General features: G+C 39.3%; 1 protein-coding gene across 1 annotated transcript in view; it reads left to right on the top strand.

Moving 5' to 3' along the window:
• Window positions 1-16,820, top strand: part of LOC131066214 (thioredoxin-like protein CITRX, chloroplastic) — a 74,568-nt gene extending 57,748 nt beyond the window's left edge. Inside the window, exons 3-4 of the mRNA XM_058000926.2 lie at window positions 16,232-16,312; window positions 16,460-16,820. Of these exons, the coding sequence (XP_057856909.1) occupies window positions 16,232-16,312; window positions 16,460-16,576 (198 nt within the window). The 3' untranslated portion in view covers window positions 16,577-16,820. The remainder of the gene's footprint in view (window positions 1-16,231; window positions 16,313-16,459) is intronic.
• Window positions 16,821-24,027: the final 7,207 nt, after the last annotated feature.

The raw sequence follows: 24,027 nt of genomic DNA, 5'->3' as shown, positions 1-24,027 counted from the left end.
CTCTGGACCCTTTGGAAGGGTCAGGAGCGAAAATCATGATTTGGGCTTGATTCTTCCTTTTTCCAACTCAAAATCACCTCAAGAGGTAACTAAACATCATCCTTCACCCAAGGGATAAGGTCTTAAGCCAAAACAAGGTCAAAAGAATAAGCTTGTAAGGAATTTTGCTCTGGACCCTTTGGAAGGGTCAGGAGCGAAATTCATCTTCTTGGCTAGAATCCTTCATTTTTTCAAGGCTTTCAAACATTTCCAACGTCCAAACATGTCTACTCTTCCCTTCAAAATGCCTTGCAAATCAAAATTTGGTCAAATAAGGCAAGAAATGAGTCTTAGGTTGATTTTCGCTCTGGACCCTTTGGAAGGGTCAGGAGCGAAAATCTTGATTTAGGCTTTAATTGCTCATTTTTCAAACTTCAATCTTCTCCTGGAGGCAAATTTAGATAGTTTTCCACTTGAGGAACCAGGTTTTAAGCCCATTCAAGGTAGCAAATGAGGATTATAGTGAATTTCACTCTGGACCCTTTGGAAGGGTCAGGAACGAAATTCCTATTCTTGGCTAAAATCTTCATCTCATCCACCTTTACTCACCTCCTAAGTTCAGAACATGTCAAAAATCCCCCAAACATGCCTAAGGAACTATGAAATTGGTCTTGACAAGTGATAAATTGAGGTGCATAAGGATTTTCACTTTGGACCCTTTGGAAGGGTCAGGAGCGAAATTCCTAATCTTGGCCAAAATCCTTCACATTTCTACGTTCCATCACCTCAAAAGGCAGAGACATGTTATTTCCTTCCCAAATTCGCCCATGGAACAAGGTTGGTATCCAAAACAAGGGAGCAAATGAGGCTTATGAAGAATTTCGCTCTGGACCCTTTGGAAGGGTTAGGAGCGAAATTCCTATTTTTGGACAAGATCCTCACTTTTCAAAACACTTCTCAAGGCAAGAACACATCAAGACTCACACACAATGCCTAATAAACCAATGCCCATCCAAAACAAGGAAGGAAAATGAGGGTTATAAGGATTTTCGCTCTGGACCCTTTGGAAGGGTCAGGAGCGAAATTCCTCTCCTAGGCTAGAATCCATCATCCCAAAGTCTAAAATCTCCTCTCCAAGGAAAAGTTGCATCAAACCTTCTCAATTATGCCTCAAAAGTATACAAACTTGGTCAAGCTAAGGAGAAAAATAGAGGAAATATGAATTTCGCTCTGGACCCTTTGGAAGGGTCAAGAGCGAAATTCACCTTAGGCCATGATCTTGACTTCATTTTTTCGCATTTCTTCATTCAAACAAGTGCTTTTGCCTTCATTTAAGCCTAGGAATGCATTAGTTCTAGGTTTTGGTCAAAGTAGAATGTCTTATGGAGAATTTCGCTCTGGACCCTTTGGAAGGGTCAGGAGCGAAATTTGACATTTTGGACTCTCCGTCAGGATCATTTTATGGAATATAACATTTAAGTATAAGTGACATTTCCTTAAATGTCACTTATACTTTAAGTTATATTCCATATATACTCCCAGGATGTTTGAGAGTGGTTTCGGACCTCCAGGAGTTATATTGCAAAATTTAGTTTTTGGAGGATTCTTCAGTTTTCCAGACTTAGTCAAATTTCAGGATCAAGACATTCTAGACTTAGCCAAATTTCAGGATCAGGGCATTCCAGACTTAGCCAAATTTCAGGGCATTTGAAGATCAGGATCAGGGCATTCCAGACTTCATCACTCACCAACTTGACCTAGCTCGGACCTTCAAGAATGATACCCACTCACAAAGCAAGACACAATTAGCAACAAGAGCAAAACCAGGCTCTAAGGCAGACTCTCAAAGAAACCCTAACTTGGAGCACCTGCTGACTCCCCTGGCTCAAGCAAAGCCTGCAATCCAACGATCCCCTCGACAACATTCATCCTGCAAAGGCTAACAGACAAAACCCTAAAAGACCTAGAAAACAAACCCTAGAAAGCAAAAAGCAGGGGTCCCCATTTGCAATGGGGCGATGTGTGAATACGTCACAACATTACCTAAGCAAATCACCAACATTGATTTTAAGCAAGAGTACATTGACCTTGTGTTGATGTTGAGCAAAATCATGGGATGTCTGTAGGCCTTCATGTTTGATTACTTCGTGGGCAAAGTGATGGAGGGTGAAGGAATGATAAATTGGGCAAAGATGATCAACCACAACTTGGACCAGCAACTGAAGAATTTAAAGCAATCCCAATCTTTTTATATGAGCTCGTATATTATTTATCTATGGGCAAGAATGGGCAAGTTCAATGGATTGCCAAGAAAAGTACCCATGGGATGTGGACCAAGGCAGCCAAAAGTTCATGAGTGCTATCCTCAGTTGCACTTGTATGAAACTTCTTCCTTCAAGATGGTAAGCGACACCTTCACAATGTACATCACTAGATCATTACAAGGAGGACTTCATACGAGGTTGTCGTAGGAGGCTATAAAGTTAATAAAGAAGTATGGAGCCTGCTATATCCAATTCTCGAAATTCACTTACATTTGGATCCAAGGATTCTTTGACCAACCATATAAGCTGTCGAGATATCCAATGGACAAGGTGGTACTGTTGGAGGTTACCAAGCAGTTGACCGCCTATGTCAAAATCTACAAGAAGAAGTTGTCACTTGAATTCCCAATTGTCATAGGAGATTACGTGGAAATGTGTCCAACACTGGCGACAGCCAAAAAGTTAGTAGACGAATTGTTATTCTATCACTTGACATTTTATATTGCAAGGATATTCTTTGATCCATACAACAAAATTGGGATGGTTGCTAGAGTAAAACACAAACACAAGATTTGGCTGGAAGATTACTGGGCCAATGCCAAAGATGACTTTGAAGTCAGGAAGAGGATGTTTTCCAGATTGCCTCTCAATCTGATAAGAATTTGTGAATTTATACAAGTGTCGGACCAGGTGGAAGGAGATGAAAATATGTTTCAACTAGAATATGAAAATGAGAAGTATAGGCCTTTTCAGGCTCCAGATTGGGCAGAGCTAGAAGTTGATGATTTAAATATCCTAAGTAGGCTAGTCGTGAAATTCACCAGGCATTGGGTTGAGTGGCATATTGCAAAGTTAAAGGCGAAGAATGCTCACCTGACTTACCAATTGATGGGAAACTTGGACTCTCATAGCGAGGCAACAAAAGGGTCATCAGGAGCCTAGGCTAGGGAAGAGGAAATTCCACAGGAATGATTAGAGCGTAGGAAAGAGAAAAGCATTCTTGGGAATTCACTAGCAAAGAAGAGAAAGGAAATTCAGTAGGAAGAGCCGTAGCAAAAGAGGCGAAGGTTAGAGTAAGCACAGTCACCTGCTAGCTCTTCTAGTGTGCATGAGGTTGAAATGTTCCCGGAAGGACTTTCAAGAAACTAGCTTCAGGAAGATAATCTTGACACAACAGAGGCATGAGATATTCTCAGCATTTGTGCTTCCCACAAGCCTGTTCAATAGAGGAGTCAAAAGCAAGAACTTCCTTCTAATCCATAACAGCAGGATCAAAATTGCTTCATGGAAACAAATCTTGGAGAATTAGGAACTTTTGAGGAAGTTTCATAGGAACAAGCAGAATTGGAAGTTCAAGATCAGCCAGTAGTCGCTCTAGATTGGTTGAAGGAAAAAATGAGGAAGGAGCTAGAAGAAGAAGAGATAGATCCTGCACAGGAATTGGAAGAACTTCTAAACAGGATAGACATGCCAGTGGAGAAGGTGGCTAGAAAATTCTCCAAGATCACAAGGAATGAGTCAGGAGCCAAGACATTACACTTAGTTGTGCTCAGAGTTAACAAAGACAAGAATGAGATTACACTTGATGAATATTGGATCACAAAGGTCGACTTAGGGTGCGCCTTCAAGGCTTAGGTGGTGGAAGATTTTGATGAATCATCCTTAGCACTAAAGGAGTAGATGAAAAGAATGGAAGAGAAGAATAAGAAGTTAAAGAGCGAGAACAAAGCCTTGTACGAATATCTGCGGTGCTTGAAGTGTCCACTGTAATGTCCCCTTAATCATAATTAATCTTATTTCAATATGACTTAGATTAGTTAAAATAAGAAACTAACTCAACAAAAATAATCAAATGTGTGTCATTCCATATTCTATTGATTTGATTGATTGATAAGTAAATTGTTTATTAATTAATTTAAGATGATTAATTTCAACAATTATAACCTTTAACCCTTGCATTACTCCAGTTTAAGAGGAAGAGAATGACTATGTTGCCAAGCGCTTTGATACCGATTTCAATAGGCTTCCCTCGAAGTTTACAGATCCAAGCCCTTATCCCATTTTGGACCCTACTCTCAAGGTTCTCAGGTCGCTCATCCCCACCCTCTCTTGGGAAACAACCTATTGACAGTATTTAGACTGCTTCTCTTGGAAACAAGTCCATCACCTCTCCTTAGTTACTGGTAGCAATGGCAGAAATATTTTAAAGTAATACCACTATTATACTGATTCTATAATCTAATATTGTTATTTGTTTGATCAAACATTATATTTCTATATATATATACGTAAATAAATGAATCAAATAATATTACCTATTATATAAATTATTAACGCTAGCATTGCCTAAACACTAATTATTAGTCTATCTAGTGGCTGTAAAGGTAGACAGATCTGACATGCGTCAAATTTGGTTTGCCACTATAATTGATATTAAATATGACTGTCATACGTATTGCAGTCTATAAATATTAATATTAAATTGTGCATAAAAACATTATTTCATATATTAAGCATATGTAATAAGCACATCTCCATGCATACCACCCAAAACAAGGATGTTACTATTGGTGTACGTTTTGCCATATACCGAACATTAGAATAAAATATCCAAGGATACTCTATCCTCTCCTCAACAAAATCACTACTTGTGCTAAGATTGCGAGAAAGACCACAAGGAGCGACTTTATGTGGATAGCTTCTTGGGTAGTGTGTGCTGAAATACAAGGGGGACTTATGCTTGACAACTAATATCATTCACAAGCTGGACTTAGGCGAATTTATCAATAAATGCTCTTTGTTTTTGGATTTTCTGATTTGGGATTTCAAAAAAAAAGATAAAAAGGATAAGGGTTTAGGAATTCAAACTACTGCTAAGAACTCAAGAGACGGTGTAGACTGGGTGAAACCAATAAACAACACTTTGTTTCACCACTCTTGGACAACTACGCAAAGCATATGCAATCTTCTAAGGTTGTGCTCAAGATTTTCACACTTATGAATAATACCAACAATTGAACAATATTACTCAAAGTAAAAGTTAAGCATCCACATCAAAAGCTCAGGCTAACTTTACAGATTGAATGAAAATCATCCATCCAAAGAAAGTATGAGCAAAAGTTTTATCAATCTAAACTATCAATCCTTCATTCATTTAACAACTGTAAAGCAAATTACTCAAAGCAAATCTATTCTAAGTGTTGAAGAAAATATGCAACCATGCAACCACCTAATAACAACAAGACTTCAAAACAATACTGATAATAAACTTTTTATTATTCAAGTAGCTCTACGAATTTCATAAATCTCTCCACACTGAATGAAATGAGAGAATGAGTTTATATAGAGTTTCTGAAAACAAATGAAAGGTTGAGATCAATCTAAGATCAATGGTTGAGATTAAGACAACCTAACCCTAATTAGGGTTTCCCAAAATAAAATTAATATCTAGTGCATGTAAGACAAATGGCACAAGGTGCTATCTTTTAGGATTGCACCCCCTTCTCCTGTTGAGAGGCAGAATGTTCAATGAACTTGGACACAATCTGATCAACCTCTTCCATCGTGACATGTGTCAGCACATTGATTCTGAATTCTAATCCTTCCAAATCATCTGCACATACAACAAAAGTGATTTCCCAATCTAATTCCTGCTTTTGGAAAGCATCTCTGATGGACAGGAGGTTTGATGCCTTAGCCAGATTCTGCTTCAGGATTGGTCCAGTGGTGAAGACCTCTTGCGTCTTGGTCTTTAGATTTTCCAGCTTCATATCCTTCTCTCGAATAGTTTCCTTTTCAAGTACCTCTGCAGCTACAAGGTAAACCTTGTCTTGAATTTCTTTTATCTGCTCCTCAACTCTGTCAGCATCTGCCTTCACTTTCTCCAAGACTTCACTGCATGCAACCAATGTCTAGTGCCAACTGTTGAAATCATATGCAGCTCCTGCTTCAATTATATTTACATCAATTAGTTCTTGCTTCGAAACTCCTTTTAATTCTCTGAGGCATGGGACAATTCTGTCTTGAATATTCTGGAGATTAGCCCACGCTAGTGCCATGCTTGCAATCCTGGAGAGTAAAGAAGAGGTTTGTCCATATGTTAATGCTAACCTTTCCACAAATGTGGCTGCTTCTTTACTTGTGCTTTCTATCCATTCTTTAGTTTCCCTGGCCGTCACTACTTCTTCCTTAGAATTTTTGATTGTTTCCTGTGAATTCAAGAGTAGAGGAGCTTCTGGGTTTGCTTGATCAAGCGGCTTAGTCAAATGCTGAATATAATCCCTTAGGCGCTCAACTTCTTTCTTAGATTCCTTCTTCTTTTCTACTTCCTTGTCCAGTCTTGCCTTCATGGAAGCAACTGAATTATCCAAGTCTACAGCTTCCTGTTTCTTGGTAGTTGGTCTTAGACTAATTGTAGTGATTTCATATTCACGGGGACCAATATCTCCCTTTGCCTTGCCTACTTTTGGCACAACAATTTGCATTGACTTCATCTCTCTGGATGGTGGAAAACCTTCTGGCTGGCTTCTTTGTGGCAACCCGTTCTAACCTGGCCGGGAAATCGGCCATATCATCCTCTTCTTGAACTTCTATTTCTTGTGTCTTTACTTTCAATCTTTCCTTCAACCAATCAGGAATAGTGGGCTGCTCAATGCCTTCCACTTCTTGATTGCCTTCTTCACATGTGATACCCCAAAGGGCGGAAATCATTCCTTCTTGAAATTCACCTTCCTCAACATCCATTTCATTGTCCAACTCCAATACTTCTGTGCTGGTAGGAGACGAAGGCTGCTCATCTTCTTGATGGATTGACTCTATTTCTCCATGAACTGGGGAAGGAATTTCCATCTTTGCCAATGACTCATCAATGGCCAATATGTCATTTATGTTTGCTGATGCAGAAAAACAAGATGGTTCTAGCCTTTGTTTCTTCTGAACAGGTCCTTTATTCACAACTGCCTTCCCTTTCTTTTTAGCACTTTCGATTGGCCCGACACTTTGAGATGCCTCTGCATTTGAAGAGCATTCTCCTGCTTCACCCATCAGGTCATAAGTCAAGGTTATATTTCTCCGTCTTAATCTATGACTCTGTTGATCAACCCACCACTTGGAATATTTCATAATAGGCCGCATCAAGGTGGTCAAGTTTGCATGCTCTGGTTTTGGCCATTTGATAGGAGAAAGAGGTGCATGCTCATCAAAGCTAGGCTGAGTATATTCTGCATTATCTTCTTGCTGATCTGGCACAAGGAAAGGTTCAGTCATTCTGATCAAGCTTCCTGGCAGTCTGAATCATAGTCTTTTCTTGATGTCAAACTCATCAGCAACATTTGCCCCAAAATCCTCTATGTCCACTCTATGTCTGTATCTCTCGCCATTTACCGCCCCGATATTACTGTAAGGATCATAGTTAGCTTTGGACTGGTAGAATGTGAAAGGATACTATTGTATCTCTAGCTTGGCGCTTTCAGCTGCTTGTGCTATCGAACAAGACTCTTGCATATTTCCAATAAAGATTGGAAAGGTAATTGCTGCCTTCTGTGTTATTGTTTTGAAGCCTTGATATGTTTCCAATTGTTTGAGAACTTCAAGTAGGACCATTCTATTGGTTGGATAGATCGGAAGTCAGTAAGGACGACCGTCAAAACCTTGAACTCTTATATATGTAAATTTCGGAAACTGGATAAACCAGGATCCATACTTGCTGATTAAACTTTTGGCTTCAGGAGATAACCTTTGGTGAGTTCCTCCTTGTAATGTCCTTGTGATGTACATCAGGAATGCATCATTGACTCGTTTGAAATGGCTTTTCTCCTTGAGCTGCAGCTGTGGGTAATAGTCATAAGACTTGAATTCATTTTCTCCATTGTCAACTATGCCTTTGCAGATCAGTTCGGAATATCTAAAATTTTTGGCCAAATAGTAGATAATGTAGGAGCTCTTGTAGAATGATTTTGTCTTCTCCAAATTTATCAACTGTTCATGAAGATTGTTGCTGATTATGCGGGACCAATTGGACATCTTGACTCTCGAGGTAATTTCATCTATGAAGTAGTACATCTATGTCTCAAATAGTGCTCCCTGAGGGCTGCCCATTACTCTATTCAGCAATAAGATGATGTCACCATATTTCCTCTTTGAAGTATGGGCGCAATAGATTCCTTGGCACTTTCCCTCAGGGTCTTTTCTTTTCCAACCATGACTTGTTAATATTTGCCGCACAGAGTTCAGATTGGTTATCATAAATCCTCTTGGTATCCTCTTTAGTCTTGTATGAAGTTTTATTGTAGTTCGGTATTCCAAACGTCTCTTGAATGGCTAACTCTGAAAGATTAGCTAAAACCCTTCCATTAGGTGCAATGATCTCTCTTGATTGTGTATTGTAGTGTATAGCACACTCAACTATCAACTCAACACATTCTTTAGCCGAAGGAAATCCAGCTACTTGGACAATGCCATTTCTCATCATCCGGCGAGCAATGGGTGTCGGTAGGTATCCATCATGCCTGTACATTCTCTTTTTGAATTCTTCGAAGTCCACATGTCCAAGGTCAGTGTCTGTGACATTCTTCCATTTAGATTTGATCTTGGATTCTGGCTGTACTCCTTTACTGGCAAACTTCATTTGTGGTTTTTTGGAAGGTGCTCCTTTGGTGTTCATTAACCTGCATAACACATGAAAAATCAAGACAACTTGCTGATTTTAATTCTAATTATCAGACCCTTTTACTTGAAAATTTCACTTTCAGCTTGTCAAAAGGCTAAATTTCTGCGAAAAAGAAGACTGAAAGTGAGTAATTTGGTCTAGAAATTGATGAATTTTGAGAGAAACAAGATAGAATAATAGAAGAATTCAGTCAAATTCAGATTTTGGATCATTGAAATTGCTCTTTGTGACTGAAATTCATCTTCTGTCTCAAAATCAGAAAAAACACTTTATTCTTGTGTTTCAACACTTCAAAATTTTTACTCCTTCAAAATTCCTCTTCAAAAATCAATTTTCATAGAAATCTGAGAGAGAAAACTTCTTCTCAATTGCTCTCCAAATTTCCAACCTGAATAATGAATTTTGAAAGTGACTAGTTGAAAATATATAGAGTTTAAGGATTTTAAACTTAGAAGTTTCACTTTTGTGTTTTTTTTGTTTTTTCTAATTTTTTTTTTGTGTTTTAATGTTTTAAATATTTCCAAAATGGAAAGTTTTATTTCTCTCTCAAAATTCCAAAATAGCAAGGAACCTTCTAGATCTTTCTTCCAAATTCCAAAATTCTTGAATTTTCGAAAATCTTTCAAGTGTTGAAATTATTTTCCTTAGAAAATAATTCTTAGTGTTGGAAAATATTCAAAATATTTCATGTGTCAAAATTTGTTTTCCAACCCGATCGTTTGATTGACCCTTGATTTCATGTGCTTATTTTGTCAAAATTATTTTTCTTTTAGCCAATTTTTGTCTTTCGCCATGGTAAGTTGATCTTCATGTTTGATCTTCAAATCTTGGGCGAACACCAAATTTTCATGTCTGGCTTAGGCTTCTTCATATATTCCATTTATGCTTGGATAAATTGGAATGTCCAAGTCTGATCAAACTTTCAAGGTGATTGGACAATGGTTTGCTTCAATTCTCTTTTCTTTCCTTCTTGGGTGAACTTTGCTTTAATTCTTTTATTTTCCCAAGTGCTTGTCTTCTTTTCATGCCATGTTTTTATGCTTTCTTGGAGGACTTGGAATGTGCTTTGCCATTCTTTCTCAAGGTTTGGCGGACATGGAAGTTTGTTTGCCAATATATGTTTTGCTTTAATTTGGCGAATTTGGAAACATGTTGCCATTCCAAACTCCTTGCTTTCTTCTTACTCTCAATTCTTGCCTTAGCTTTATTTCTTTTTTTTCAACTTGGTCTTGCTGGCTTAACCTCAATTAGGAGTTTAATTAACTCTCGCCATGAGTTTCTTAACTTCGAGTAGGAGTTTATCATGTGCTTGCCAACTTTATTTGGACATGGGGCGGACTTGGAAGACATCATGCCAACTTTCTTTAGCTTTAATCCTTTTCCATGCCTAGCGAACTTCAAGTGTTTTCTTTCCAAGGCGGACTTGAAGGTGGACAAGACATGTTTGTTTTGATTTGCTTTATCTCTTGCAGCCTTTCTAACTTATCAACTTTGTTTAGCTTTTCATCTTTCAAACCTTTGCTAACTTTTTGAAGATAAGATTCGCTTTATTCCAACCATGTCTTGCTTTATTTTGTCTTCATCATAGCGAACTTGATAGACAGCTTGCTAAGGTGGAGTTTGAAGTGCATTAGACATGTTTTAATCATGCTTTATTTCACTTTCGTTTTTCTCTTAGATGGCGGACTTTGGCTCTCATTGGACGTGCTTTCCAAGTGTTTGCCATCCTTATGTCTTTCTAGGCGGACTTGGCTTAGTCTTTGCCAAGATAGGGCGGAGTTGGCATGATGCTTGGGTGGACTTCATGTTTCTTGTGCCATGTTTGACTTGTGCCTTGGCGGACTTAGCACATTATTAGCCATGTCCTTCATACATGCTTGGGCGGAGTCTGAGAAGCCTTGGACATGGGCGGACTTGGTTGAAGTCTTGCCAAGGCGGACTTTGAAAAGCCTTTGACATGATTTGATTTCCTCTTCAACTGCACGTAGGAGTTAGCTTGACCTCTGCCATGAGTTAGTTGACCGAAGGTAGGAGTTTTATGTTCGCTTGCCAACCTTGTTTGTAAATGGGCGGACTTTGAAGAGTCTTAGCCATCCTTCCAACATACTTAGGCGGCCTTGAGAGGTCCCCTGCCATGGGCGGACTTTAAAGAGTCTTAGCCATCCTTCCAACATACTTAGGCGGACTTGAGAGGTCCCCTGCCATGGGCGGACTTGAGGAGAGCTTGGACATGCTAGTTGATGTGCAATCTTCCAAACTTCTAGGCAACCTTTGTTTGCCATTCCTTTCCTTGGGCGAATTTGTCCTTGATGCCAGTTTTTCTTCCAAACACATTTATTTGAGCTACTATGTTCGTATATGATTTGCCATATCAATATTGGATTCATCTAGAACAAAACCCTAATTAGGGTTTCCACCTTGCTTTTTGCACTTGGAGACCTAATTTTTCAGTTTTGAAGACATGGGTATTGATGAAATGGCTTGAGGAATGTTGTTCTGGAACAAAACACTAATTAGGGTTTTTAGCCTGCTTTTTACACTTAGAGACCAAATTTTTCGATTCTAAGAACATGGGCATTGAGGATATGACTCGAGGAACAAAACCCTAATCTCAGTTTAAAAAAAAAAAGCAAAAAGCAAAAAAGCAAAAAAGCAAAAAGCAAGCCAAAAAAAGTTGCTTCTCGGATTGTGCCCAAAGTGCCAAAAACAAAACTTTCTAAATTTAGAAAAAAACAAAAATGAAATTTCTAAAAATAGAAAGTTGTTAGAAATGACCCAAAGCAATTGCGATCTTGATTTCAGTACTTGGCTCGGGATGACTCCAAAACTCTCAAAGAAAATAGATTTATGAAACTGCAGAGCTAGGACAAAACCCTAAAAAGCATAAAACAATGGGTCCCATCTACAATGGGGCGGTGTGAAATAGGTCACAACAGTTACTGCCTGTAACTTAATAACAATTCTGATCTGATCTGATCGATGGCTGCCAGATAATATCTATTCCCCCCTTTTTAATACTCTACTCCATTGTCTTATATACCTTACCGTACCTTTTCATGAATAGAGGCCACTCTTAGTCACCACTTTTATTAATTAGTCAAACATACCTCTCGATACAAATTGCACCTTTCCTCATGCTAATTGCTATCTTCTTCTTAAATGCCATTTTTGTTTATTAACCAAGGGATCACTTGATAAAACTCAACATATTTGACAACTCCCATGGATGGCGATAATGTTGATATTATGCTTGCTTATCCAATACAATGACTCGTGGATTACCCTTTGGCTCGATGTAAACATTACTTAGTGCGATAATTAATTTCTTGTCATCTTATACCTGATACGATACATTATTTTATGGATGCTTCGGTATATATGAATTTGCTGTCCCATGCGATATTCTATCTTCTTGATCAGCAATATTAAATATATGTTATATATTTATTATTTTAAATATGTAAATTGTGTTTACAATTAAGAATATGTAAATTATGTTTATAATTTATAATATGTAAATTATGTTTATAATTTATAATATAAGATTAATTTATTTTTATTTGAATATTTCAAGAATATTATTAGTGATAAATATTAATTAAATAATAATATTTAATAAATTAATGTCAAATAATTTGTTGTTAATTATTATATTGATTAATAATAATAATTGTTTCATTTAGGATATATATAATGATCAAGGAGGGGACATGACATCCACTTAGAGAAGAAGATCCATCATTTGTTCCTCCCTCTTCTCTTCCTAAGGAATCTATTGATAGCATTGAAGAAATAAGGAGAAGGGCTCAGTGCTCTAAGGAGTGGATAGAAGATGTCTTCATTTCAGTTGGCAAATTCATTGAAGGCTTGGCTCACTCCCACTAGAGAATTCTGGCTATCCTGAATAGGCTTGAGACTGTGGACAGCTCACGGGAGGATGCACATATCTATTAGGACTTAACAATTCCGCGCCTGAAGGCACTAATGGGAATTCTCGAGAAGCCTTTGATTGATGGGAAGGTTGTCCAAGAAAATGAAATATATGATTTCCCTTGGTGGTTTGATGCAATCTGTATTGGGAAGGAGTTATTTGAAAGATTCAGTAAGGAGTTAGCATCATTGAAGGAATTAGTTAGAAAGGTTTAGGAAGAAATCTTCAATGCAGTTGAAACATTGTTTGCAAGAAGGTTGACCGAGGAAGAGATGACGGTTGACCATCTGAAGGATATATCACATGAATTCTTCTTCGTGGAATCCTTCTCAAAGGAACATTTGGAAAATGTTTCCTTATTCTCCAACACAATGCGCAGGACTCAAGAAGTGACATCAGGATGGGAGAAGTTTTTCTCCAAGTGTGAAGAGGACATTTCATTGCTGGAATTCAAACTGGAGACTATGCCAAGTGTTTCCGTAGGAGAGATAGAAGCCGTCATGGCTAGGTTTGTTGCATTCGTCATCAATGAACGGGATAATGGTCGTCCAATTTTGGACAAGAATCTATTGATTGCATGAGGGCATGATGGCGCATTTTCTGCTGGTGGACGTTTTGACTAGGTGGTGGTTGATTTATTGCATGGTGGCTGCCATATTCAAGCAGATAGTGGCTCATTTAATGCATGATAAGCAATTTGAGAAGTGATGGGAATTTATTGCATTATGGATGCCATTTTTAGAGCAAAAGGCAATTAATACATAGTGGGTGAGATTCTTCATTAATTGCTCCCCCCCACTACTTGGCGTCATATTTGGGAATCTTTGGTCAAATCCCAATTAGGGTTTTGCATGTTAGATCTTGGCCGTTGATTGGATTGTAATTTGGGTCGTCCATTTTCCTCTTGGAGGCTTCTAAAAGGGGTTCACCACTTCATTTTTAACAGAGGGAGAATTGTATGAGATTGTTGCGATAAGTTTGTAAGATAATAATAGTGATACATTGGCTTTTGGTGTTCACTCGTGTTGTTTCAAAACTTGCATGGTTTCATCTTCTTCACTTAGTTTAGATTTGCTTCAAGTATTTAGATGAATGAGATAGATTGCATTGCTTTGTGGTGAGATCATATGCTCATACCTTTTGCCGATAGATGATTTCTATCTACAGTGCAAGGTTGGACTGAGCTTTTACATGTGCGTTCTTAACTTACATTATTGGATGAACATTGTTCTTTGATGGTGTTCATTGATGGTTTAAAATCCTACAAGCACAACCTTTGAAAATTGCACCCTCTTTATGTAGTTGTCTGAAAGTGGTGAAGTAAAGTGTGGTCGATCTTACCCAAGTCATTGTTATTTGTTGAGTTCTTAGATCTAGATTAGAATTTCTCAACCCTTTCCCATTTACTTTTTGCATTATCTTATTGAAAAATTCCAAAAAAGAGCTATCCATCGCCAAATCATTCGCAAAAATCTCTTTGAAGTCACAAATTTGTTTGAGTCTTCTTTAGCGTGCGTAAGTCCCCTTGGATTACCAGCAACATCAACCAAACGAGTCTATATCCATCGTAAAGTCACTAGTACGCAGTTGGAACCTTGGAGTCATTATATGATCTTCCTGCAATCTTAGCATACACATGATTTTGATCAAGAGAGGATAGAGTGGCCGTTGGAAACTTTATTCTGTGTTGGTGTGGTCACTAAACACCCGTCAACACTCCTAAGCTAGTTTTGTCACATGATGTTATTTATGACCAGATCTTTACTATCTTCTTCTAACTTACATTGACATGATTATATAGACATTTTCTCCCCCACAACTCAAACTATATTTGTATTGCTTTAAACCTAACTTATCTTTCATCTATCCTAAAAATTCATTCATGAGCTCATAGCCCCAAAATTCCATTGCCTATCTGAAAAGATAGCTGCACAATTGTATCCTATGCAATCTGTATTTACATCTGCGCAAAATATCGAATTGTAGAAATTATATCATCCTATTATGTGCTTCCATCTATTTTTGGTGCAACTAACTACAACCTAGTTATACCTGGCACACGATAGAAACTGTTACAAAACTGGCACTAACATTCTCCTCGCACAATCCTATGTTTTGTTATCAGAACAGTCAAAATATGGACAGAAACTAAACGATACAACACAAAAAATAACTCCCTTTAGAGAGTAGACTAGAAACTTTAGGGGCAGGGTTTCAATTTTCAAATCTACACATCCATAATCTGCTACCGCGTCTTGGATGCACCTGCCAGTCTCTCCTAGAGAATCCATACAGCTCCTGCAATTTGCTCAAGGACATGCCACTTCTTAGGCCAGAGCTTGCCAAGTTGGCACTTCAGCTCGGAAAAAACTGGATGGCATGTTCTTTGCTTTCTCAAGTGTACTTTTAATTGTGGCAGGCAGTAAGGGAGCAATTTCCTTCAACTGTGTTGTAGTGTAGGCACCACTCTCTTTGATTTGAGTCATCTGCATTTGAACCTGTGTCTCTATGCTCTTGATCTCTCCATCTGAGAGATTCTTCTCTGCCAAATTTGCTTGTAGCTTGCTCATTTGGCTTCCTGGCAAGCCATGCATCTATACCAGTTTGAATCTAATGCCTGCTTGATATCCCCATTGAAGTTGGTGTGCATCTCCCCGACGACTATGAGTTGTGTTGCCACTGATGTACCTCTTACTTCCATCCTAGTTCATTTTTTTTTCCAAAACTTGGGCTTCCTTGGCTTTTTCTGCTCTCATTGCTTCCTCTTCTGCCTTGTGTAGAAGCTTTTTCTGTTCCAGTTGTGCAGCCAAGGCCTCCAATGATATTGAGAGTCTGTCCTCTTTCTCCTCTGACTGGTTTCTCCTCTTTCTGTTCTTCTCCACAATGATACTGGAGTGCTGATCCACATCAAAGTGGTCTAGAACCATAACTATTCTGAGTTCTATTATGAGGGCCTTGTCTGCTTGATTACTAGTTTCTTGTACAACATGGTAAGTAAATACAAATATCACTTTTCCATTCTGTTTTTGACAGATACCTCCTCCCCCATTGTCCAGGTTGCTCCTACCTACTATATCAAATTTTGAGCATGTATGTTCCTTCTAGTAGGGTTTGAATATCCCTTGTATCGGATTTCTACCTGTTTTAATTCCTGTCACTGGGGTTGTAGATGGTAATCAATTCATTGAACTAGATTATAAACTTTTGTCACACTACCTTCTTGCTTTTGATTTCTTCTTACTAAATCTTTTTATTTGGTAATATCCAGAGATTCCAGACTATCATGGTTATTAGGCTTCTTACAATGTCCATTAGGCTTCTTACAATGTCTCAATCATCTTTACTTCTACTTATGGTCAAGTTTACTTATCATTCTTTAATTTGTTGCAGCTTGCAGTGGAATATGGTGATTCAGTGACAATTGTCAAGATAGACACTGATGAAGAATATGAACTTGCAAGTCAATTGCAGGTAATAGCATGTTTTGTGTCTTTTATATGTGGCAGGCAGATTTAAATTTGTCATATAATCTTCTATATCTTGCAAGTTAGAATCACTTATGATTTGTTTTCAAATTCAGTTATTTTGTTAAGCTTTTTCCTCAACTGTTGTTTTCAGATTCGTGGTCTTCCCACTGTGATCTTTATCAGCCCAGATCATAAGAAAAATGCAGTTCGAATTGAGGGCCTGCTTCCTAATGAAACAATGAAAAGCATAATTGACACTGAACTGTGAGCATAGCAATGCTCAAGTCCAATACAATATTTAGATACAATGTACATTGTGAGCATAATATACTTTCTTTTTCATCTGTATTATTTCTGATGTGTTTACAGAAAGTGGAGATAAGTCTACTACTTAGGTCCCATCTCCATGAATGCATTTAAACATATGGATTCCTTTGAGTAGTGTATTTAGATTTTGTTTTATACAATTTTATGCAAAAAATAAAATAGCAATCAGATATGAGCTCATTTTTTGCCTAGAGATTGGAAACAAAAGTTACACAGGGTCCTCTCTTTTTTCGCCTAGAGTTTTGGCGTTTTAAGTTCCTGTTTGCTTGAGTGTGACAATAGATCATATATGATAGAAAATTTGTTTGACAGTATTCTGTAGATGGATACTTCTTAATTTAGAGAACTGTCATATCAAGAAGGTTGCTAGGTGCATCCAGAAAGACTTCACAAAAGAGGTTTATTAAATATTACAATGACATTAGTTGGTTGACTTTTCTTTTGTTGGAAATCTGGGACCACCTTTTCCTACCCAATTTGGAAGAGAGCATATATTATGTACTCCACACACAGCATATTGACGATATTCCATAAGCAATGAAAGCTTACCTTGAACTTAAGTGCCTACATCAAATAAGAAGTTCATGTTACAATGTCCATTCTTGATTGTTTTTTACATCTCACCCATCATAGGAAGGGGAGAGCAGATAGCCAGATCAAATGCAGAAGGACCCATGCAGATAGCCTACTCAATGAAGGATAAAGAGATAAGACTGGTCCTCAATACACAGGCCAGCGAAAAATACGTGGGGGCCATTTGCTAAAACTAAGCTAAAATTGTTTGGAAAAAGTACTATGCCAAATCCTATACAATGTCCAAAACATATCATCATAGGCAGGAAGAAACTGGTTGTTGGGCCTTCTGGATTCTTTTCAAAACAATGACTCTTATGTGTTTTAAAATCAAAAGCATTGCAGATTAAGAATATAAAAATGACCCTTGATGCCAAAGATGGTTTTTGCTGATAATAGTTTTTGTCTGATTAGAACCTGTCACATTGCTTCTCTCCATGGATAATGCTAACAATGTATTTGGTCACCAGAATACGGATCTCCACCCTCACATCCACAATCTCCAGGCCTCTTTGCTTTCTATCCATAGTAGATGTAATGCCCCTTAGCAAATAAATTATCAGATCTGAAACAATTTAAAACTTCTTTAATTAAACTTTGCAAATCAACAGAAATAATGCGGACTAGCTTCTAGGAATGGACACTGGAATACCCCTGAATTGCAACGATCTTTGCAGAACTACTATGAAATATCACTGATTTTTATCATGGAAGTACATTATATTTACTGTCATAATCTTTTATAAACAGCAAAATACATCTGCTACAAATCATCCAAAAACTATGAGCAAATATGAAACCCAAAATGTACTGCAAGCTCACAAACTATCAAGAAAGCTTTCCAAACTTACAACAAAGGTTTCTTATGATATAATGACTGATTTTAAAATGGAACGACAGCAACCTACAGCCACAAATCTATCATAAATAATTGCAAAAATTGATTACTCAAACCCGAAAGAACTTGCTATGAACAAACTGCAAAACTAAAGAAATCTCAAACTATTTAGCACAATGATAATCTCTGATGAATGAGATTATACTATGGTAATCCTTGACTCCCATCTTAGATCACCTGATAATCCTCTGATTCTTATCTTTAGATTATTTGGAAACTTTCAAACTTCTGCTCTACAGTCTCCTCCACTGATTTATCAGCGACTAAAAACAAAAGCAAAAACTTTGATAAAATCTGCAACAAGAATGATCCAAAATAGAGCCAAATCCATGCATATATGAAATCACTTTCAAAACTCAAATTGGGCACTGAAATTTCACTCCCAAGGAAAGGAAACCTACCTTTTGCCAAGTGTCTCCTAACCTCCACAAACTCCCCACAAGTTGTCAACTTTACCAAAACTGCCAGTTATCACTAAAGCCAACAATCAGTCCAAGCAAAGTTTTCCAATTCCCCACGCCAAAAGGAGGGAAGAAATTTAAATTAAATACCTTTTGAGAAGGAAACAAGTTTATAACTTAGCCAAAGATACCCAAAGATGCCAAGGGAACTTTCCAAAAACTAACGCCACCAAATAGGACATTAATTTAACATTTATTTGTTTGATAAATGCGATTTGCATCAAAATAAATAATATATTAAGTTAATTTTCTTTTTCAAATTTTCTTATGACCCCGATGTACTATATCTGAATAGTGGGGACTTACTATTTTTAGTAAGTTTCTATTTTTGGAAAAAGGGGACATGACAAGTCCTCCCTTCCCAAAATTGCTTGTCTTCAAGCAATTGCATTTATGATGCTTCGGGATTCTGATGCCAATGTAATCAGTCATATGAGTCTATGACTCATATCTAACTGCATATCAAATCGTGACCCTATACCTGTGTGACGTTGCATCTTCCTCCTACGCATCTTGAAAGTTCCTTTAAAAGTGTACCTATGTCAAGTGACTCTGTTTGTAACCCTTTTGATGCATAACCAAGTTTTCCATGCAATCATTCTCCAATTTCCTTCCTCGAGAAACTTATCTTTCCTAGCTTGACTTCCAAACTGTATAACTGCACAAACGTTGGGGAACTTGTACCAGAAACTCCTGCAACTTCTATTGATATAAATATGATTTTTGCAACCTATAGGACTGTTACAACATTTAATGCATCCTCCACATAGCGAGTACACAATTTGCAAACAATTATCTCTTTCACTTTCAAAATATAAAGATATTCCTTGTCAGAAACATTACTAATTGCACCAAATTTTGCCTCTGCTTGAAGGATGTTAGATGCAATTTTAGGATCTGATCTTGAACAAAAATGGTACAATTGAGGGACAAAAATTAGCATAATATAATAGCAGCCCATACTCCACCAAACTCTGGATATCGATGTAATATCCCTTGCTAGTTCTGACCTCAAACTGCTGTTTAGAGGCTCAAGGAATATCATCAAACACTTTGCATACAACCTCTTTACTTGATGTTTCTATGTTTCAGTCTGGTAATAATTGCTTGAAATGATGTCAAATGTGATTTAAATGCTTTCAAATGGTTACTAAGATGTCGAGGCAAAGAACCATAATGCAAATGCAATTCTTTTTGTCTTTTTGAATGCATATAGATGACCCACACAATGTAAATATGCACCTACAACAGCTAGACATTAATAGAAACAGTTGGCATGCAAACTAAATATGAGAAAGACAACTCTTGACATTCAAACTCCTTGTGACTACAATGATATTAGAATGCAATGAGATTGCTTACGAACTGAAATGACAAGCAAAAGGCCAAGATTCTTGGCTTACAATGATGTATCCAATGCAAGTACCAAACTGATATAAATGTGCATCTACAACTACTTAAGAACAACGACTAATACAACTGAAAAATGATGCCAACTACACTAGAAAAACATGAAAGAACCGAACTGTTAGTAGCCTATGTCGGTCAGGGCTCTAACCATAAATATATCGGGCTCACTGATGAGGAATTAAGTATAAGGTATTGCAGTCGTGAATCATACATCACAGAATATAAGCCAACGCACGCATTACGAAATATAAGCACTCATAGAATAGATGCATTGAGAGATGTATTTTTATTCATTCCAAAAACCCACACCTTAAAAGGTGCTACAAGGCTGCATATAAAGAGTCTGCGGTTGGTTAAGCCATCAACCGCCAACAACTACCAACTACCCACCCATATAACAACTTAATTATTACTATTACATTAATATAACTAGTTTTACGGCTTACATCATCCCCCCCTCAAAACTTGTCGTCTTCCAAACGACAACCAAAACAAAATTAAGGAACTATCTACTGAGAGGGACAAGAGGGCATCCCTATTCCTGCTGTGGTCCGCTCCCTAAGAGCTCGTAGGTCTCTCTCAGTAGCCAATTGCTTTCCCCTAGTGGCCTTCAGTAGTCGAAGAGCATCCATCCGATCTTTCTCCGAAACTGCCAGTTCCTGTTCCTTAGCCACCCGTGCAGTTTTTTCTTGTGCCACTTCGAGTTTGAGGGCTTTAATTCTTTCTTGCATCTCACCTTCTCGTTGCAAGGATAAGGCATGTTCCCTTTCTAGCCTGCTTGCCTTCCCTGTCACTTCTTGGAGGTGCAAAAAGATAGTGTGGAAGGTCTGTTCCATGGCAGTGAGAGCCCTCATCACTCCTGGATCTGCTACATATCCTCTCAGGGTTTGTGGCACCACCCAGTTTCCTGTCATTTCTGAAGTTGCCCTATCCGGCCATCCCAGGTCTCTCATATGCTCAGAGAACTCCTTCTCGCAGCCCTCCATCATAAAAGCCAGCAATGCCTCGGTTGCCACTACTATAGTACTCATATCAGATCCTCGAGAGTGGTTAATCATCCTCAGGGTGGCTGCTCTCATGACCTCCAATTCTGAGACAAATTGTTGCGCAGCAGCCTCGAACCCTCTGGTGCCTTCCTCTGGTGTACTTGTGCTGTGTCCTTTTCCAGTTCCATCACTCTGTGCTCTCTTCCTGTGCAGTTCCCCCCATCCCTGGGCTTTCCTCCTGTCTGCCAAACCCTAGGGACGGTGACGGTGGTGGGACTTCCACGTCCATAGCAAACCTGGCCAGTAGGCTATCTGCTTTGGCCTCCATATCCTCTTCGCCTTATGGATGTTCTTCTGCTTCCTGTGGGTGAGTTACTACCTCCATATCCTTTTCTTGGTGTGCCCCTCCCCAGTCTCCTCTTGTGGGTGTGTTACTACCTGGATCGGCTACTAGTGCCACCACCAAGGTTATGGCTCTTGCCGCTTCCACCCCTCGAGATGTGTTTATGTGGAGAGTGTGGGCGGTACCCTGCACTCCTTGTGCCAGGTGTGCTGTGCACGGGAACTGTAGTATTCTTTTCTTTGCTCCCCATCCAGGTGCTACCATCTCTTGTCCTGCTCCTACTCCTCCATGTGCCATGCCTAAGGCCTCCATATTTGTTGTGTGTCCACTTCCTTTCCCCTCCACTCTTTCTGCAAGGGTTGGCCCTGGCTGGAGTCGAAACTCTCCTCCCTCTTCCTCTGATGAGGATACTGCAAGTGCCTCTTCTTCCCCTGTTTCTTCTTCTTCCTCCTCCTCAGAGCTACCTTCTCCTTCCAACCCTTCCTCCATGCTACCTGATGGTTGTAGCCTTACCCTTTTTCCTAGGGCTTCCGCCTGCGCACATTTGTCCAAATGTACCCAGTACTACATGGCTGGTTTGCATGGTTCCACCCGGCTTGTAGCTATAAATTTTTTTCTGTGTTCAGGTGCCACCTGCATTCTCAGTGCTTTGAGAAATAGGGCAAAGATGTGGTGTAGCATATAAAATGTCTTATGATTCAGAAGCATAGCCTCTTTTACCCGACTGGATAGAACGCGACCCCAGTTGTATATTTTCCCATTGCTCAGTCCATACATAAGGTGCAACATCCATATGGCCACATCTGATGCTCGGCTTGCGGCGGTAAGTTTGCTCTTCAGGACATCCATCACGCACCTCCATTCTAGGGAAGTAATATATGTTTTCTTCAAGCCTCTTCTATTATTGTTCAGCCACAAGCTGTTCCATTGGTCTTTTGTGAGTGTATCACCACATATGTGTTCCAATAGCCTCTTTTTTTCTTCAGTCGCCATTCTCGCGGATGGTTTCATGGCTGAATCCCCTTTGCTAGGAATGCCAAAAAATTTCCTGAATTCCTTAGCTGCGTATGAAATGACCACTGTGTGCCCCAAGTAGTCGATTACTGATCTGTGCTTGTCCTGCTCATATCCATGGACCATGGCTCTCAGTATGAGCTCGAATTCCTTGAAGTTGAATATTGGCATAAATATGATTCTATCCACTTCTGCCCTCTTCAGGGAAACATTTAAGGGATGATCATCTCTGGTACTTTCCCACCACCTTCTGCATTCCAACCCAGTCACTCCTTCAAATACCAGGTTCGCTGTAGTCACCTGTTCCTGTGTCTTCTCCTGGCCTTTCTTGTTGGAGGTGGTCATGTTTTGTTTGTTCGAATTGCTTCCTCTAAAGTTGATCTCGTAGCTTCCAGTCTTAGGGTTACCCAGACTAGCTTTCACCATATCGAACCCAAATTGTTGTCCAACCCGGTTATCTTTAATTATTTTGTTCGGCGCGATGCTAGGGTTACTGCTCCACTTGCTTGATAGGTCCTGCATAGGTTTCCCTGTGTGCAGCCTGCTGGTGTGCTTCCCGCTGCTGTTGTTGTGCGTACGCGTATGCCTAGTGATTGTGTGTACGTTCCTCCACTGGAGGGCCTGTGCCACTCGTGCAGTGCGTGCCTTGCGGTGCGTGACGCGTATGCTAGCTGTGTGTGATGCGTACGCTGGCTGTGTGCGTGACGCGTACGCTGGCTGCGCCTGTGCAACCCGCACGCACCTCCTTCCCCCTCTGTTCCGCGCACCTTGTTGCCCGCCGGTGTATGTGCCACCCGGCGTAGACCACCCCCTGTGTGTACGCCACCCCTCACCTGTTGTGCCGCCTTGCGTCCGCCAACCCCTACGTTTTGTGCTGCCTTGCATACGCTTTACCCTGCGTGTACGCCACACCTCACCTGTTGTGCCGCCTGTTGTGCCGCCTTGCGTCCGCCAACCCCTACGTGTTGTGCCACCTTGCGTACGCTTTGCCTCGCTTGTGCGTGTGTGCGTGCTGCCCCGTATGTGCCGTGTCTCCCTTCGCCTTGTGCCGCCCTGTGTGCACTCGGCCCTCCCTTGCCTTCGCTTTGTGCCGCCCTGCGTGCACTCGCACTCCGTCGTCCGCTTCTTGTCGCTCTTCACCTTTTGATTTTTAGCGTACAATGATAGTACACACTTTGCCATGTTATTATATTTTTCCCTTGCTTTAATTTTTAATGTCTTGACTTTACTTTTTGATATTTCGCCTTGGCCTTTTATTTTTAAATATTTTTGCCTTGTAATTTTCCTTCTTTTTCTCTCTCCATCCTCTTCTCTCTTCATTTTTTCTTTTTTCCACTTTAATCTACCTTCCCATATTTCTGTTTGGGTTTTGTGGAAATCTGATACGTTAATTTTTTCCATCACCTTGTCCTTGTGACCACCTGTGGGTTCCACCATTTTAATGGCCACCATATTAATGGCTATCGACTCCCTTTCCTTGTAGATTTTTAGTTTTGATCCATTCACTGGATCATTGATGGGACTGTCATCCAAGTTAGACAATTTAATAGCTCCATTTTTTCCCACCTCCCTTACTTTGTATGGTCCTAGCCGTCGGAGGCGAAATTTACCTGGTTGGAGTTCATTACGGCCATTGTACTTGAGTACTAGCTGTCCAGGCGAGAACTTCATCCGCCTTAGATGTTTATCATGCCAAGCTTTTCTTCT

This window comes from Cryptomeria japonica, chromosome 5, assembly GCF_030272615.1.
Source record: "Cryptomeria japonica chromosome 5, Sugi_1.0, whole genome shotgun sequence".
NCBI lineage: Eukaryota > Viridiplantae > Streptophyta > Pinopsida > Cupressales > Cupressaceae > Cryptomeria > Cryptomeria japonica.
This window is presented reverse-complemented; position numbering and strand designations above follow the sequence as displayed.